At 44.1% G+C, this 19,381-nt stretch overlaps 1 protein-coding gene across 2 annotated transcripts; it reads left to right on the forward strand.

Annotated features, from left to right (window-relative positions):
* Positions 1 to 486: 486 nt before the first annotated feature.
* Positions 487 to 6,227, forward strand: LOC123054057 (sphingoid long-chain bases kinase 1). Of its 2 annotated transcripts, none has more exons than XM_044477721.1 (9): positions 487 to 785; positions 1,291 to 1,798; positions 1,889 to 2,245; positions 3,070 to 3,163; positions 3,270 to 3,307; positions 3,393 to 3,539; positions 3,671 to 3,770; positions 4,732 to 5,684; positions 5,883 to 6,227. In XM_044477721.1, exons 2-9 carry the CDS (start codon positions 1,385 to 1,387, stop codon positions 6,030 to 6,032), a joined length of 2,253 nt encoding a protein of 750 aa, XP_044333656.1. In that variant the 5' UTR covers positions 487 to 785; positions 1,291 to 1,384; the 3' UTR covers positions 6,033 to 6,227. The 2 variants fall into 2 exon arrangements, with proteins under 2 accessions (XP_044333656.1, XP_044333655.1); XM_044477720.1 differs by having other exon boundaries at positions 523 to 785; positions 1,262 to 1,798.
* The last annotated feature ends 13,154 nt before the right edge of the window (positions 6,228 to 19,381 follow it).

Below are 19,381 nucleotides of genomic sequence, written 5' to 3' on the forward strand. Positions count from 1 at the left end.
CTCTCCATTATATGCCTACTAGACAAAGTGGATCGTAATACCAACCTAAAATTGATTTATTAGCGGTGATGTCTTTAAATCGTCGAATATTTGCGCGCACCCTTATCAAAACCCCCCCTTCCCCTATACAATAGGCTCGAGCCGACGAAGAGTGCAAAGAACAAAGTTATTTCTTTTTCGAATAAATGGCAAAGAGATTATTGACTCAAGCTCCATATTTCTATCTATGCGTGAATCTACAAATGTTTGATTACTACGCCTAGACCCAGATTTCATTGGGTACTTTCGGACTACAAACTACTCACTCCGTTCCAAAATAAATGACCCAATTTTGTACTAACTTGGGTCATCTATTTTGGAACGGAGGGAGTATGTACTAAAAAAACTCCACAAAGTTCTTGTTTTTACCATCCATCCGAGATAGACTGACACAATAATTTCTGATGCAGTCAGAATCTGCACCCTCCATCTACCATCAAATCACCCAATCGTGCCAGCCACCGATTTGAACCATCAGAAAACTCCACTCCTCCAGTCCTCCTCCCCAGCTAGACGGACTTTTCCTCTCCACCCTCCTGTACCTTTCCAATTCCTCCCCGATCCCTTCCTCCGCCACGCTGCTCTCATGCTCTGCCCTACCCAATCTCCCCTATAGTCCACCACCGCTGTGCTCCCCCAACAACCCCGCCGCTGACGCGCGTCGCCGCCATCGCCGCCCGCGTTCCTACTTCACCGCGTCGCTGCCGTCTCCGCCCCGTCCGCAATCCTGGACACTGGCTTTTGAGGTACGAGCTTTTGGTCATTCGGTGATTACTTGACCCGAACTGATCCTGTAAATTTTTCGCGTGCCGGTTCGCACCCGCCAAACAATCTAGATCCGCCCCGTCGTGCTCCCCATATCTCTGTATGAAACCACGAATTCTAGACCTTGGTGCGCATCTGGAAATGTGTTGTAGCACACGCAGTCGTGGAGATCTGAATTTGTATGGCTACAGGAGTTGAATTGTTTCAAGTTCCACAAAAGGTGTTCTAGGGTACTAGACAGTTTAGTAGATATTAGGCATAATATATCATCACTTTAGATGTTACAACAGTACCAGTGAGGAGCTGCCCTTTTGTGGCTATCAGTCTTTGGGGGATGAAGCTCATATGTGCTCATTGCCCTGAACACATGCTTTTGATCCATGGGAAGCAATGAACAGCTACCGGCTATATATATATGCATCTTACTTATATTTGTTCTGTTTCTCCTTTGTTGCAGATTATTTAATTATGCCAATCCTTTCACAGGGCAACTGGGGTCATCATGTGCCATACACTTCTTAAGCCGTATCAAACTCCTTACCCGTTCCGATGCTCTTAAGGTTCTGCTTAAAACAAAGAGATGGACGCAGGTGATCTAGAGAATCCAACATCCAGAAACTCATCTCAGAAATCCAGCCGCCGTTCCAGTAGCCGGCGTTCTCAAAAGTCAGCTGGGCAACAATCTTCCCCCACTGTATTTCCAGAGAAAAGAGGCAAATCTAGATCTTTGAGGCAAAAGCATGTGGCTGTTGACAATAAAGATGCCAAAAAGGGTAAAAACCATGAGCGTAGAACTGATACGGTGGATGAGAGGTCCAATTTTGTAGGTTTCGAAGTCTATTCTGGCAAACTGTTCTATGACAGGAAAAATAAAAGTATAGGAGCAGATGGTCATTTGTCATCAAACAAGAAAGCTGATACAACTGATGCAAGACTCACAAGTAAAGCCCTTATATGGGGTTCTACTGTACTCAGCCTTGAGGATGTCATCTCTGTAAGTTTCAGAGACCAAGATGCACTTCAATTGTTATTTGGCCCAGTTGACAATCCCGTGATTTTGTGTGACGTGTTTGTATCTTCGCAGGTATCTTATAATTCTGGTCTCCAACATTTTACTTTACATGCATATCCTGCTAAGAACTCTCTATTTGGAAAGACACATAGAGCTCGGAAGGACTTCCGGTTTATGGCCTCTACACTAGATGAGGCCATTTTGTGGGTAACATGCTTTGCAGAACAGAACATATACATTAATGTACTGCCACATCCTGCAACATCCAGTATTAAGCAAGACACAGATGCCCCCCTTGGTGGGGTTTTATTTGATTACCCGCCAATCAAATGCAGAACTCCGCAGAGAATACTTGTTATATTGAACCCTCGTTCTGGACATGGTCGATCAATTAAAGTTTTCCATGAGAAAACAGAACCTATATTTAAGGTAACTTTTGATGTTTTCACCGTAAATCTTCTACCTTTTGCACTGCTTTTAAAAGCAATATTCGAAGCGACTGTATATATCTGTCTGGTGGTAAACTTGCTTCATGAAACTTCTATTGACCATTTGGTCTTCAGCCTTATGGAAATCTCATGAAGAAGATGATAGTACTCTCCTCTGTCGTTTCTTAAGTTATACTGTTATATTCTTGGCCTTTTAGTGTATTTAATAATTAACTTTGAGCCTTACTATTCATAGGTTTATATGATAAATTATAATAAGATGATAATACTTTAACAAAAAATCTACTGATGTACTGACCTAAAACGTCTTACAAAAGTTTGTGGAGGGAGTAATTTTCATATAGATAATCCGGGTAGTCTTAAACATATTGGTGGTTAATTTTGAGTTTGAGTACACAAATTTTAAAATAACAGGAAAGCATGAGTATTTCAGCTTCTTATTAATTCAACTTGTAATAGTAAAGGTGGAAAAAAAGGAATACAGTAATTGAACAGGAACAAATAGCTCTGTTAAATTCCACAGGGAAAATGTTTAGGCAATATGATTAGCATTTTAACTCATCTCCCGTGGCAGCATGAAATGTGCTAACTTGGGTACTGCTAATCTCGTTTTCTGTAGATTATTTAGAAGATAGTTGCATAAGCTGAAATTTCTAAGCTCCTGTTTATGATGGATATTGGCGATTTGGTGCGCTGATTTATGGATTTTTCCTATCATATATAAATATTAGACACTCTTATTCGTAACTATGTAGGTTTTATATTGTTTACCTCCAGCAACTAATCCCCTGTGATCTGGTGTAGCTTGCAGGTTTTCACATGGAAGTAGTTAAAACTACTCATGCTGGTCATGCGAAGTCTCTCGCGTCTACTTTTGATTTTGGCGCATTCCCTGATGGTATAAACTTTACACATGTTGCTAAGTAGTTTAGGTAAGGCCCAATATAGAGGCAACCATTGCAGCTGGTCTAATTAATACCTTGATTTTTTTTATTCTATTTTAGGGATTGTCTGTGTTGGCGGTGATGGAATAGTAAATGAGGTTTGCACATAATGTTCATATCACTATTTTATATGTGTAGTCATGTAGTGACTTAAATGTCAGCTGAACATTGATAATTTTGCAGGTGTTCAACGGTCTTCTCACCAGAAGCGATAGAACAGAAGCTGTGTCAATTCCAGTTGGAATAATCCCAGCAGGATCTGACAACTCACTTATTTGGACTGTTCTGGGAGTTAAGGATCCTATTTCTGCTTCATTGTTGATTGTTAAGGTATGCCAAATTTATCACAACTTCTTCTTACATGAAGAACGGAATTTCAGCTTATGTTCTCACTTTCACCTTTTATGAAATTAGTTTATCACTTTTAAACTTTTCTCACAAGAACTATCCCTTGGTAACAGGGCGGCTTTACAACCCTGGACATATTGGCTGTTGAGTGGCTCCAATCCGGGCTTATACATTTCGGCACAACTGTTTCATACTATGGTTTTGTTAGTGATGGTAAGTTGGTAACTGCAAATGAGCTTTCACATTTATTTTGTTTCACTATTATCACGTTTCCTCTGATATACTCCTCCACAGTTCCCTAAACCTTGTTGTTGGACATTTGCAAAGTCAAACTTTAGAAACTCTGCCTACCAACATCTCTAAAGATTTAGATTGATACTTGAAAATCCTATGCGTAAATTTATCTTGATAATTACTTTCATGATATACAGTTTCGTTCGGTTGTCAAAGTTGCATTTTAGAGACCATGTCAATGTCTAATGTCTAAAACAACAAAAGTAATACTGTATGACATACTTTCTCCGTCTGTAAAAATAAATGACAATCATACAACAAACTATTCTAATTTTGACTACTATACATAGACAAATATTTAGATTGGTAAGGTGAAAATAGTACCTTTAGAATTTTCATGAAAACGTTTTCATAATATAAAATTTCATAATTTTATACTAACATGCACCTATAAAATTTCATAGTTCTATACGAACATGCATATGGATAACCATGTCAATGTCTAAAATGTCATCTTACGAACTGCATGAGTATATAATGATTCCACAGATAGTCAAATATGAATCCTATTCTGATTTTTTAAATATCAGTACAGAAGTATTTTAGTAGGTGTTTTTTGTCGTGCATTTTTAATTTGGAGGACTTCGTCAACAGCAACAGCATATGATAACCCACTTTTAATTTGCCTTTTGTAAGTTTGCATTCAATCTAAAGTTCCCTGAGCAAATGGTGTAGCTTTGTCCTCCTAAGTCAATTCTTAATGAGTTTCAAGATCTGCGTATAGTTCTTAATTACTAATTTACTAGCGTACCTTATCTGCCATAACTGCAGACATAGAAATTTAGTTTCTTTGTCTACTATCAAGTATTTGTAGAAGTGCAGCGTGGCATAGCACTGAAAAAGTTTACTGAGCTGAAAAACTATTTCAACTTTGCTGCAGTCCTGGAACTTTCCGAGAAATACCAGAAGAGATTTGGCCCTCTTCGATATTTTGTGGCTGGAGTACTCAAATTTTTGTGTCTACCAAGTTACTTCTATGAGTTAGAATATCTTCCTTTGTCCAAGGACATGTCTGGGCATGGAAAAGGTACAGGACAAGACAAGGTTGAATTGTCTGATGTCTATACAGATGTAATGCGCAGTCGATCAAAAAGAGAAGGATTTCCACGAGCTTCCAGTTTTTCAAGTATTGACTCTATCATGACTCCAAGTAGGATGTCTCTTGGGGACTTCGACACATCAGGTGGTACAGCGGCAAGCAGTGAACCGTCAGAGTATGTTCGTGGTCTTGATCCAAAAGCGAAACGGCAATCTATGGGCAGAAGCAACATTGTTTCGGAACCAGAAGAAGTCCTACGCCCTCAACAGCATCATGCATCATACTGGCCAAGAACAAGGTCCAAAACAAGGACCGATAGAAATTCAGTTGGTGTCATTGCTTCTAATGATACACGGTTATCTTGGGCAGCCCCTTCAATGCATGATAAGGAGGACATTTCCTCGACAATATCAGATCCAGGACCTATTTGGGATAATGAACCAAAGTGGGACACTGGGCCAAGATGGGACACGGAGCCAACTTGGGAGCCTGACCACCCTATCGAACTTCCTGAAGCACCAGAAGATATAGAAATCGGAACATCTATGGAACTTGTGCCAAATTTGGATGAGAAATGGGTTGTCAGGAAGGGGCACTTTCTTGGTGTCCTAGTATGTAACCACTCATGCAAAACAGTTCAAAGTTCCCAGATTGTCGCGCCAAATGCGAGCCATGATGACAACAGTCTGGACTTACTTTTAGTTGGCGGAAGGGGGAGATGGAAGCTGTTGAGATTTTTCATACTACTGCAATTTGGTCGCCATCTTTCTTTGCCATATGTGGAATATGTGAAGGTATCATGCAACTTCTGTCCTTGCTCACGTTATTTTTCTGCCATGTTTCATTTGTGCTTTTTGAAGAGCTTCCATTTGTCGTCCGGGGGTGGGGTGGGGTTCATTTTTGTCAGAAATATTACTTCCTTTTGCACAGTAATTGTTTGCTTCTAGTAACAACACTGACTCGGTCTTAACTGTTTGGTTCGACATTGACAGGTGAAATCAGTCAAGGTTAAACCTGGTGCAAACACCCACAATGGCTGTGGGATAGACGGCGAGCTCTGCCGCGTCAAGGGGCAGGTAGTCTGCTCCATGCTACCGGAGCAGTGCAGGCTTATTGGCCGGCAATGTAAACAGTCTATTTAAGCGCCATGAATCTGCCGAGCTTCACGAGTTTTTGAGGCGCTGTATGATCTGTTGTCACTTGTAACAGTTGATTTTTGAGTTGTCTATATTATCGTTTACTTGCCAGTGAGGGTGCGAGTGACTGGTCGGTCTGACAATGTTGTGACGGTTCTGTATATTTGAGTGATTATAGAGGGATACCTCCATCCTTTTTTCTGTGATCTTGCTTTTGCTAGCATCTGCTAATGCTGCATTTTCCGCTTCAACCTAGAGCACTTTGTTGACCACAGCTTGTTAATTGCTGCCCATGAGGCCTTGTACAATGCAAGGTGCTTAGTAAAATAAACCGAGCTTTCCTTGAGCGCTTATCTCTACGGAAGTATCTATTCTCTACAAATAAGCAGCATTGAGGCTAAAGAAAAAACTAGTAAGATGCCCGTGCCTTGCACGGAATAACTATGCATGTGTTCAGATTGACATATGTCAGGTCATCCCATGTATGTTATCAATATGCTTTTCCAAATATTCAATTATGTTCCCGAGCTTACATACATCCAAATGAATAGTAAATGCAAACAATATAGAATTTTTCAGTATTACACACACGCACATAGACACACCATACGGGCTGGGCATTAGCCACCCAAACCAATACACACACGCACATACACACACCATACGGGCTGAGCATTAGCCACCCAAACCCAACACGAAAGCGTAAACAACTACTCCCTACATCATCCTTGGTAACAGGAACAAGAGCATCGTCAACCAGTAACCTGACAAACTGCAGTTAACTCTCATACAGAAAAAAAAAGATATTGTACACAGAATCCCAAAATAGACCAACACAGGAGAGCACAAAAAGGACGACGACGACTACATCGCTAGTCTCATGACCATGGGGTTCCAGCCATGTCGACGCCCATACACTTCCTGCACCACCATCACCAGCTTGCTGGATCTATGTCACAACAGTCCTCAAAGAGCTCCTTTCTGCAAGGTTGCTCAAGATGTTAGGAACTGACAAACACACAAAACTACATTGGTTGGATCCCCAGGACCTTCTTTTAGTCGTTTGCTCAAAACCATCTATGCTAACAATGTTGGCCCTCGAGCTCTGGCTTCATCCATCTTCTCACCTAAAAGGAAATTAGGTAATCAGTACTGCATATATATGATGGTCTGTAGTATATTTAGACAAACGAAAAAACAAGGAGCTTATAGAGGGTATGTACTCTGTAGTATATTTAGGCAAAGGAAAAAACAATGAACAACACTTGTACATTTTGTACAGAAGCAAAGAAACAAATTGTTAAGTAAAAGATGTTTTTGAATCGTATGTATTTAGAAGGGGTGAGCGCACATGCATGTAGATACAAAAATATTAGTACTGGACTACTTGTAACTTTCTTACATCAACCAGGTTTATGCGAAGAAAAACAAAATGCCAATAACAGACAGAAAGGAAACAAATATTCAGGGTGTGCCCTGAAAATTGGATGTGGAGCTACCAACCAAATGAAATGCGTTGATGACAAAGCAACCTGCTGTCGGCATTGTCTGAATTATTATTATTTTTAACAAAGGGAGTAACAAAGGAAACTACTAAAAAACAATTCAAACACACATATAATTGTTGTTACAAAAAATCATGAACACCAAAGCAAGTATCTAAGTTGTCTTTCCGTAAATCCTCCACATGACCCTAGTTAGATAGATATAATTTTTACGGCAACCAAATTGTACTTGAGTGATTTATACCTTGGACTACATGCTGAGAACTTCTTTGTAGACTATGTTCTTTGTAATATTTGCAGTGGAGTTGGACTGGCCTTCCTTTTTTTATCCGGTACAGTAAGAATCTTCATATTACTTCTAGATGTAGCCCTAGAAAGAGCAACATAGAGCTGCCCATGTGAAAATACCGGTTCAGGGAGGTATACACCAACATTTGGTATAGTTTGTCCTTGTGCCTTGTTAATGGTCATAGCAAAGCTAAGTCTAACTGGAAACTGCTTCCTCTTGAACCTAAATGGAAACATCTCATCATCTGATGGGCAAAGAGGAATTCGAGGAAGGAACACCCTCTTACTAGCATGCTGGCCCAACACAATCTCAGCATCGATTGCATTCCTCATGAATCCTCGGACAATCAACCTCGTCCCATTGCACAAACCACTCGCTGGGTCAATGTTGCGTAACAATATAATAGGGCAATTAATTTTCAGCTTTAGGATATGGGGAGGTAGCCCATTAGGTGTTAATGAATTCAAGAATTCTGCAGGGTAGTAGTTGTGTGGATCATCCTCCGTGTGATCAAAACTGTAGTATATCATCTCCTCCCCAGGAAACCTCTCAATCATTTTCATGTTAATCTTGTCAACGTACTCATTCCGAGTTGACAAAATTGCTCGGGACGTTATGTAATTTGGATCCAAGAGGTTTTCTTCTAGGGTCATCTGGAAAACACTTTCAATAAGCTTATCAATATCAGTGGCGTCGCTGGTGTATGGTACACAAATCTCATCTGGAAGCCGTATGTAATCATCATCCACGGTATCTTCAGTGCCATTCCCAACACTGAGAAGGTAATCAGCAAACCATGGATCGCTTTGAGCCCTCATATTACGGACAAGTCTTAGTTGTCTCATATTCTCCCAAAGGTAAGACTTACGCAGCGTCGCGTCAGTTATTTGGGACCTTGTTCCCTTACGAACAACAGGAAGCACTTGTCTGAAGTCTCCCCCAAACACAATTGTCTTTCTACCAAACGGCAAGTCAGGTCGAGCCATGATGTCCCTCATGCTATTGTCAAGGGCCTCGACCGCATGCCGCTTTGTCATGGAGGCCTCGTCCCAAATTATGAGGGACGCCCTCATAAGAAGCTTAGCTGTCCCACTTTGCTTGGTGAAACTGCAGACCCCACCGTCTTCGGTGTTCAATGGTATTTTAAACCTTGAGTGTGCAGTCCTCCCTCCAGGCAAGATGGATGCAGCAACGCCTGATGTCGCTGTTGCAACAGCTATTTTACCCTCGGCACGTACTTTTGCAAGTAGTGCTTTGTACAGATAAGTCTTTCCCGTGCCTCCGGGTCCATCAACAAAGAACACACCTCCTTGGCCACTATTGATGGTCGGAAGTATCTCATCATATGCATATCTCTGTTCTGGGTTTAGGAAAGATGACAAGCCAAGGTGTTCTGGGTCCACCTCTATCGTGGACTCCTCTATGATCTCCCTAGCCTCATTATCTGAGGCATCATATGACTCGTCAATTTCTGGGAGAGGGAATGATGATATGTCCTTACCCATCGATTCAAGCATATTCTTTATATCTAATAACACCATCTGCTCAACTGCATGCGGGCACATTTGTGTTAGTCGATAGTCTTCTGTCATAGCTTCCATGTGTCTGTCCCATAGGCCACGCACATTGCTGGGTTCACAAAAGACCAATATAGTGGCAAATAGCCTCCGAAGGGAAGATGGCATATGAAAAACCTTAGCTTCATCAAGACACTCGTTGATAGTATTATCTGACTCGATAAGACCCCTCCTTTCAGCAGCTTCACGGAATGTTGAGTAAACAATACCATTCACTGTTCTAAGGTCTTGGAAGGATGTAGCACCTGTGACATGGTTTAGAAGCACTCTAAGATAATACCTCTCCCCTTCAGCTGGATGTGCAGACACAATTCTCCCAATCTGCATGCGTTCATCCCTCCTTTTCCAATACTTTCCACCTGACATCCAAACAAAATAAGATGGGAAATCCTTATATAAAATTCCTCGAGCCAACTCATATTTCTTGTTTGCCTCAAAATACTCAGTTAGCATGGTCTTGGAAGCTCCTTCTTGAGAGAGGACATCATTCAGATTTGCGCCCGCTGGAAATGACACCATGTGCATATTAGGGAGGTGGAGTTGGAGTTGTCTAACAGATGGAAATATCTGACTAAGGTCAAAACCATATATCCTCCATAATGCTTCTGGTGGGGTAACCCACCTGGAATCTCGGTATTGCTTTATCTCATCAATGTTCCTATCACTATCCACCTCGTCGATAGAAACAGATGCTCGATCATGCCCCTTATATATGTATTTAAAGAGGTACTTTACAACTTTTATGCTTGAGCAAACCTCGACATTGATGTGGCAATTATACCTTCTTAGTAGGTAAGGATTATATGGAACAACCCACCTATTGTCTAACTCTTGGCCACGTACCTTTGCACGGCGTCCATCATCTCTCCTCCTATATATGGGATATGAGTCCTTTCCCTGAAGGGTTGACACATTAAATGGTCGTGGATAATAGTTCTTGCAGCTACCTTTCTGCATGCACACGTTCTTGGGGTTTAGCACTCCACACGGGCCATGCATCATGTGCTTCACGACCATTTTGTACAACTCAGGATATTTGGATTTGTCTGGCAATTCAGCAGATATGAGACAGTCATATTGCTCTGGGCATGTTAGCTTGTACCTCCCCTCCATGATTAGGAGGAAATGAGCATGTGGTAGACCTCTTTTCTGGAACTCAACTACATACACATATGTTGCTACCTTACCAAAAATGTGCCTTTTAAAAAGTTGTATCTTGAGGTCTTCCAACTTTGCTCGAAATACTCGTACAATAAGATCAGGACGATCCCGTGGGGTTTGTCCAGGCTCTAGCTCACTAATTATTTCATCCCAATTAGGGTTGCAAGTCATGGTTAAAAAAATATCTGGCTTCCCATACTTTTGCACCAAGGCCATGGCATCAAGGTATCTTCGTCTCCTATCTCTTCTTCCCCCAATAAATGATGAAGGAACTATAGTCCGTTTGCCCACTTCATCCGCACGGTTTTCCCCAGCTTGAAGGCTATTGACAACACCTTGGTATAGATCAGCACGTATTTGTTCCTGGTGTTTTTTTATATAGTCCAATCTTGAGCTTTCAACCTTGATGTACATATCAACCACATATTGTTGGAATAGTCGTTTACCGTATAGCATGGTGTTAAATACACCACGACGCATTTGAAACTTGTAGCAATAGTAGTCTCTAACGGAGACGCATAATCGACTATTTGTATATGAACCTATAAAATGAGAGATAACAAAAGGACAATATTGGGAATCAGGAAAAGTAAGTACAATGAGGATAAACAACATTAACACATGTTATTTTCGTTATATGAATTACCTAGACTCTGTCGACCACTGCGACGGGACTGAAGCATCTCATTCAAGCTGACACCTTTCTTTGGGATTTCAGGATGCCAACCAATCTCCCCTCTTGGGAAGAATAAAGGGTAAGACAACGGATCATAACATCCATAATATGGTTGGGTGCTATATCTCTTGTTGTCGTTGCCGAACAATACTATGCTACGCTCAAAGTACTTACAGAGTTCACTATCCTCAACCCAAATAGCTGCAACCTCCGATGATATAGGCACATTATACCTCCGTTGGTCCAACCTCATGTCGGTGTTCAATTCAATACGGTATTCCTCAAGGTCATCGACTCCACCTAGATTCCTGAACGTTTCGGAATAAGGATTATCCTTCAGGATGTCAACAAGCCTTCGAATGACATCTCGGTCTAGGTTCGGGGAGCGCCGAAACCTATGTTGTAAACCGGGATCGTCATCATAGAAGTAGAGTTCCAAATGCTTTGGCCCATCTTGAGTTGGACCAAATGAGAAGATGTTGTGGTAAATCTGACCGTGAGCTCGAAACGTATAGACTCCTGACTTCATGTTTGTGTATCTGTTGTCCAGACTGACTCCAAGGGTAGTGAATGAAAAGTGTCCATTGAAGTATCGAATGTTATCCCTAAAATGCACGGCATTGGGATCTGAACTTGTGTATAGCATTTTAAGTTCCAAGGGTGGTTCTAAGTGTGCCAACTTAACTTTTCCAGACCGGCAACAAAATCCATTTGCCTCATACTGGAACCTCTTTGCACCACAATGCTTGCAATCAGGTTTAGGTGCCAGCATGTGAGTACTTACAGGTATATTCTCATAGACACAATCATATGGATCAGGAACTGCTGTAAATGCATCCATCATGTCATCACAGTCTTCATCATCGCCTACATATACATGAGATGAATAGTGTTATATAGGTCTTGCAGTTTTTGTGCAATACATGTAGGGAAGTAAGGCATCCACGACATTGGCAATACCTCTGCCAGCAAATATGAAGTACTCATCATCTTCTTCTTCAGACTGATTATCGTCCGCAACAAAGCTTTCTGTTGGGGAACCTAGACATATGAAGCCATTGGGAGCCAATAATGAATTGTCCATTCTAAGTTATAAGGATGGTTCTGAATGTGTGTTATAATATAATCAGTAATGAAAAGAAGGCATCCACACCACAAGCATACCTGTGTTAGTGAAAACTGTGTGATCCTCTTCCACCGCTTCAGGTATGCTCTCAAGATTACCTGTTATTTCAATGATAGCGTAAAATACCGGCTCAACCTTTGAAAAAAATGTAATGTAATCAGTAATGAAAAGAAGGCATCCACACCATAAGCATACCTGTGTTAGTGAAAACTATGTGATCCTCTTCCACCGTTTCAGGTATGCTTTCAAGATTACCTGTTATTTCAATGATAGTGTAAAATACCGGCTCAACCTTTGAAAAAATTGGTGGATAAAGGAATGTGTATGTGAGAATTACCTTGAACCGTAGCAGAAGTTTGCGCCAGCGTACTTGGGCAGCTAAAGACATAAGAGCTTGATGATAGATGTCCCACCAACGAACCTTTAGGGCACTGCATTATGACATAATCCTTATAGAGGGTATCTCGTTTGGCTGCGTAGCTTGCTTTACGCTGAGCTAGGAGTGCTTGCCGCTCTTCGGGTGGTAGGCTTTTCCTACGTGCTCGCTGGCGTGCATTTCTTTCTTGCCTCTCATCTAGCGTCAAACTTTGCCTACGTGCTCGCTGGCTTGCATTCCTCTCATCAAGTGTCATGCATTGTCTTTTCTCTCTTCTCTGTGCATTAACCCTTTCCTTCTTATTTGGTGTTAAATTTTGCCGACGTGCTCTCACACGTTCTCGCCTTGCTTGGATTTGTTGAGGGGTACGGCTAGCATATCTTAGTGCTTCGCGTGTACGCTTTCTCCCTACAGTATTTTACGATGAATTAATTAAGTGGGTAAACAAAATTACATAAGCACACACTTTCGCCTTATAGACTTACCTTTGGAGCTTTCTCCTCGCTCCAAGTACTCAATTGATGTCAGCATACCATTATTAGTAGAAAAAATCACAGCTGATTGGTTTGTCACTTCATCATCCGAAGAAGACGAGTAACTCAAATGCGTCACACATGTCGGCTCGCGTATAAATAGACCTGTCTGAGTCGGTGGCATGCCATTGGGCCCAGTTCTGTGGGACTTATTATTGTCATCGACCACTGTGTTATTTAAAGTTGAATCAATAGTCAGATAATACAAATATATGCAAACAGATTGTTCCGCCAAGCGATAAGGGACAAGATAGCAACCTTTTTGTTTTCCTTTATTGCTTTGTTGGCACAAGGATTGTAACATTTGGGCGCAAGACCTGATTATTTCTCCCCAAAACAGAAGAGTATGAGGTAGCCAAATGAATTAAAAGCTCAAAACACAAAAGCTAATAGGAATGTTATATGTAATCTAACAAGAATACTATTCTTTGCCAAAAGACAACATGATAATTTTTTTTAAGCCAACGACATGTATGATAAATTTAGAGCAATTTATATTTAGATCTGAAATTGCACATATGATAAATTTCATCATCATCAAGTAACAATATGAATAAAACAAATGATATGCACATGTATGGTAGCCAAAAACTACAAATCAGAACATAGTAGTATACATAAGTGATCAAGTATGAATTTTTCACAGCATTTCCATAGAACCTATTACAATAATTTCCAAGCATGTCTAATAATAGGCTTCACAACTTCCAGTCAACAGTGGGAGTATGAAGCATGATGCACTCGCACATACTGAATATTCAGCCTAACTCACCCAGTATGTCCTGACCTTGTGATTATTCAGTTTCACACCTAAATCCAAGGGTTTCTCCTAGAGACTTCTAATTTCTGAGCTTGATGAGTATCTTTTGGACCTGCCATGTGGATCGTCATTTTAAAAATCAGTGATTCGGTGAGAAAAAAAATTCCAATTGTAGTTGGAGCTGCCACTGAGTATTTATGTGCATATTTAGTACCAATGCATATTTACTATTTGGTTAACTTAAGCAACTATACTTCAAGATTTCAATTGTAAGCAATATCGCAATACAAGTATAATGTGGTACTACAAAAGTATAAGATCAATTGACAAGAATGTGGCTATCTGTGGTCCAGCAATCTATGCCAATAGATGAATAAAAAATCAAACTGCTATTATATTCGCTAATTATCAGTGCTAGCATTTATTGTGTAAAAATCATATTAGAATAGAAGTGGGCTAGCATAGCAATCTAAGCATAGTAAACCATTCCTCTAGTATTAATATTGGAAAAAGGTACTGGTGCTTGATCTCCTAATCAGATCAGTCATTTCTGTCATTGCACATCTACAATTGCACAAGTAAGAAGATCCACCCATACCTTGGTCCTTCACGAAGTAGAACAGAAGACAAAGTCCTCACAATCCGTTCAATCTGAAGAATGCCGTGACCAGCGTTTGGCTTCTTTGGGTGCAACAGCGAGAGTCCCATTTGCTTTATATTGGTCTTCAATAGTAGTTTCTAGACAGCTCCACATTGGCGCGCGGATTTGAACTCAGAGTGCTAGAAAATTTGATATATATAAGCCTGCAAGGATGGTTTCTAGACAGTTCCGCCTGGGCGCGCGGGTTTGGCGGAAAATTTGAATTTGGGAGGCGGCATATGGGTGGACAGGATGACAGTAGCCAAGAATAGCGCGCCGGTGGGGAAGGGCAAGGAGTAGTATGTGGCGGCGCCGCCGCCGCTGTGAATGAGCAGCTCGTAGCCGGCGGCGTACTTGGGGCAGTCAGCGTTGGAGGAGAGGGTGAAGGGGGCGGATGAGACATCGAGGAGGGGGAGGTGGTGGCGATGGTGGGCGGAGGTCGGTGGGAACACTACCGCAGAGGAAGAGGCAGAAGATTCGTTGGCGGTGGACCAGCGGCGGACCAGCGGCGGAGGAGACGGGTGAGACGGCGGAGGGGACGGCAAGGGGGAGAGAGGTGGCAGTGATGATCTACGCTAAGCCTGCAGCAGCAGAGGAGGAGGCAGTACATGCGTCGTTAGGCGGACGGCGGCGGCGGCCTGCTTGCCGAGTTTGGCATCGGATGAGACGGGGAAGGGGACAGAGCCACGGAGGAGACGGCGAGGAGGATGGGGTCGTCGCGGCGGTGAGAGGTGGGGCTGGTAGAAGGCATAAGGCGGGGGGAGGGGGGAGGGGGCAGGGGTTGAACGGCGCCGGCAGCTGCCACATCGCCGGATCGATTCCAGCGCTGTCGGCGGCGGTTCGTACGGTGCCTCCCGTTCTGGAGAGGAGATGGATAAGGTCGATAGTTGTTTTTTTTACCTGGTGGGGGTGGGGCAGAGACTCGAACAGGAAAGATAGACTGAGGGGGCTTATCTGCAAATGTGTGATGCAGCGGGCGTTTTTTGCAAAATGTACCACAGATTGATTACAATGCGTTGGATGCAGATCCGATGGTTGAAATTGAAGCAAGGCAGGCACACCATCATCACCAACTCGTATTTTTATAGGAGTAGAGATAGTATATCTTGAAGCATCTTCCTTAAACACTTTGCATTGTACAAAGCCTGACTAGGATGAATCCAGTTCCTATGTGTATTTATCTAATGCTCGCAGAACACCTTTACATGATTACATCACTTGCAAAAAAGTTTAGATGCAGAGTTTCCGAGCTAAACCAGGTTCAGAGTTTAGTCATTTTATACCATCCTTGACTACTAATCAAAACATGTTGCTTGTATGTTTGTCACTCTGATTAGTCTTGGACATGAACTCACTCGGGAACAGCTGTAGTAGTACCAATGGATGGGAAACCAAATCCTAAGAAAAAACATCCAACTAACGTGTGAAACTATGATGGTTTTTCAGAGGCCTGACAGCAAACTCGTGTGCGGATATGGTTCTCTAGTACGCAACGGCTCCCTGATTGGAGAAGGTGCACCGTGGTCGGAGGTCAAACTTAAAAGATTGAATAAGAGGGGATGCCACAAGCAATCTGGTAGGGCCTACTAATCAACTACGACAAAACTTACAGAATTGTGCTGATTAGTGCGATTTAGCGCAACGCAAAGTGGTATCGCTTTGCAGAATAACTTAGCCTGACTACTACTACTACTACTTAGCAAAGGTGCTTTCCTTCTCCATTTGATTGGACTATCTTGCTTTTGAAGTAAATATAAACTAAGAAAAGGATGTACCAGTATAGCGAAATTAAGTAGTATATTATACTTGATTTTGCCACGTGCATTATCAGGAACTTGTGTTAGGCCCCCGAAAAACACGAACCGGAAGAAACAGAATCAGATGAAAAACTCATGACAGACATCAACAGGGCATGTACAATGGTTGTTAAGACTGTGTTATCTTAAGCCTTGCATGTAATTTAGAAATGACATGGTGCGGAGCAGGCTACAATGCAATTCCATGGAACTACGGTTTTCAGGATCTCAGATCTGTAAGATCACATAGTTGATAAGATTTACGAAAGAATTGCCACCACCAAGTGGAAAACGGTTGGGCGGCCACGCCTGACTCGCTCGCGTATGCGGTTCAGCCTCTCCTCCTGAATCACGAGCGAAGCTGCTTGCCAAACAGTTTTTTTTCTAGCGCTATTTTTTACAAGAAGAGGCATTTTGGGTGGAGGAGCGGGAGTTGAGGATTCAAAGGAGCTGGACCATTTCCGAACACGCTCTAAATAAGAGAAGATGGGTCTTTTCTTATAATTTATCTCTCCTCACCTCAGCATTTATCCTATGTTGCATTCCTAAGATAGCATCATTGTACATGCCCTCACTTGCTGGCCCATGACAAGTAGAAACAAATACCGCAAGAACATGTAGATTTCGGACTCAAATTGCCTACGGATAGGATCGTTCATTCCTTCACGCGACTGATCTTAAAGAGGTAGGCAGATACAGGTGCACAGTACCATGCATGCATACACGAACGAAAAAAGAGGTAGGTAGGCAGTAGCTTGAGCCGGCGCACAGTACCATGCATGCATACACGAACGAAAATGAAACACGGACGGGTCGAACTCCTTCCCGCGCCCGTCTCGATCCCCAGGACCAGCGGAATTTAAATCGTAGTACACCAGATGGCGCCATGAATCCCCACGAGCTCGGGAGGAAGGGAAGGCGTGCGCGACTGTGGCCACGCGGCCAAGCTTTTGATCTCTCCACAGAAACTGGCGCGACGCCGACGCGCGCACCAGCCACGAGTAGCGCGCGACGCCGACCCGCCTCTGGCCCCTCGCCACCCGCGCGGCGCCGCGTGTGCCACCCCCGCCCGGCGCCACTGGGGTGCGGACGCGTGTCCGCCTCCGGCCGGCCGGCCGTCGACGTCCGCGGTGGCCCCGCCGCCCCGCGCGCGCGCCCCCTTCTGCTCCTCCTCCTCCTCTCCCTCCTGGTCCCGGTCGCCTAACCTGTCCGTGTAATAACTGTGCCTTCTGCGTACCTTGCACACCTCTCCCTCCTAGAGCCTGCTACCGCACTCGAGTAAGTTATCGCCGCGATTAATCACGGTGGTCACCACGGACAGCTACTCAGCTGCGCCGCTTGGGCGCACACGCGCGCGGCGCGCCGGCTCGATCTCCTCCCTACCCGCGAAAACTTGATCGCACCACTTTTCGTTTCTGTGAGCGTTTGCGTTTTTACCTTTTTCTCGGAAAAAAAACTATCACTATTCGTTTTCGTTTCTGTGAGCGTCATCGCCGCGTTTATCACGGTGGTCACCACGGACAGCTACTCAGCTGACCCTGCCCGTGCATAGCATAGCAGCTCGGCGCCGCTTGGGCGCCACAGATGGGCGCACGCGCGCGCGGCGCGTCGGCTCGATCTCCTCCCCTACGCGTGAAAACTTGATCAACGTTTCTTGACGGGATGAACTACCAATATTCGTGTCTCTGAGCGTTTGCGTTTGTACTGTGTTTCTCAGAAGAAAAAAACTATCCATAGTTCGGATGATCGATACAAACCGGCAGTGGCATCTTTGCAGGGTTATCAACTTTTGTGTCGTGCTACTGCGGCTCGAAATGACCTGACCCCCGCCGTTACCGAAGCCGGAAGAACTCCACCAGCGCACTAGTAGCATTCAACAAATAAAGGCAGTTCAGTCGCACCGGGTCACCGCTTTTAACTTACCTGATCTGCTCTAGCACGTTTGGATCGTGGGAGGTCGGGGGCAGCGAATCGCCGGCCTCCGGGTGGAAAACGATCGATCGGGGATAACCTCTGCTCCCCGCACTGACCCCCAAGTGCTCGCCTATCACCTTCACTTCACTCACCGTATCTATCTATCCTGAGTTACCATGATGTCCCTTCCTTCCTGGTAAACGATCAATGGAGTAAACTAGTGGAGCGCACAACGACAACAGGCGACAAGACCGGCCAACGCGACGAGCTAGCTTGCACTCGTAGCTAGCTATTGTGGTGTGTGCATCGGCCCGGTCGTTGGAGCCCGGCGAACGGGACAAACGCGGCGCGCCACCTCGACGCCCCTTCCGGCGGAAGCCCCCGCACACCTGGCGCCGCGACGGCGACGCGTGCAGCCCCCGACGGAGCCGCGCACGGCCATTGGTCCTACCTGTTCCTCCCCCCGCGCCCGTCCCCGTCTCCCCGTGGAACACCAAGGCGCACACCTTTCCACCACCCATTGGCGGGCAAGCCCGCCCCATGATACACTACCGGAGTAGTACTACGTAGTGCTGATCCTTTCTCGTGCAGCCGATCGATCGGTTCGTGTACATGAAAACGCGAGAAGTGGACAGACAGAGAAGAAAATAAACGAAAAGAACACGTCTGGTCGACTTATAATTTGCAATCCGTAGGCCGGAAGGAAGCCTTGAATGAGCGGGAGGAGGAGGAGAAGCAAGATCTTTGCACCCGTGGCCACGTTTCGGGTGCGGATCTCGAGGCGGGAGGATAGACATGGGGGCGCCGTGGTGGGCACAGCCTCTGGCGCCGCTGGATCCGCGACACTTGGCCCGGGGCACGAAAGCGGCTTTCGCTCGGTGTCAGGCCGCGTGGGCCCCGGGCGGGGAGGTTTCTTTATCCGCCGTCGCGAAGACCACATGTTCGCATCTCGCGCAACGCGGACACGTAACGCCGTCCGCCGGTATAAAACGGGCCTCCCGG

Source organism: Triticum aestivum, chromosome 2D, assembly GCF_018294505.1.
Source record: "Triticum aestivum cultivar Chinese Spring chromosome 2D, IWGSC CS RefSeq v2.1, whole genome shotgun sequence".
NCBI classification, from domain to species: Eukaryota; Viridiplantae; Streptophyta; class Magnoliopsida; order Poales; family Poaceae; genus Triticum; species Triticum aestivum.

Bases quoted from the DNA above. Each gene is read 5' to 3' on its own strand.
- LOC123054057 (XM_044477721.1), top strand. From the start codon at position 1,385: ATGGACGCAGGTGATCTAGAGAATCCAACATCCAGAAACTCATCTCAG. The intron at 2,246-3,069 runs GTAACTTTTGAT...GATCTGGTGTAG, and splicing joins AAACAGAACCTATATTTAAG to CTTGCAGGTTTTCACATGGA. The intron at 3,164-3,269 runs GTATAAACTTTA...ATTCTATTTTAG, and splicing joins TTTTGGCGCATTCCCTGATG to GGATTGTCTGTGTTGGCGGT.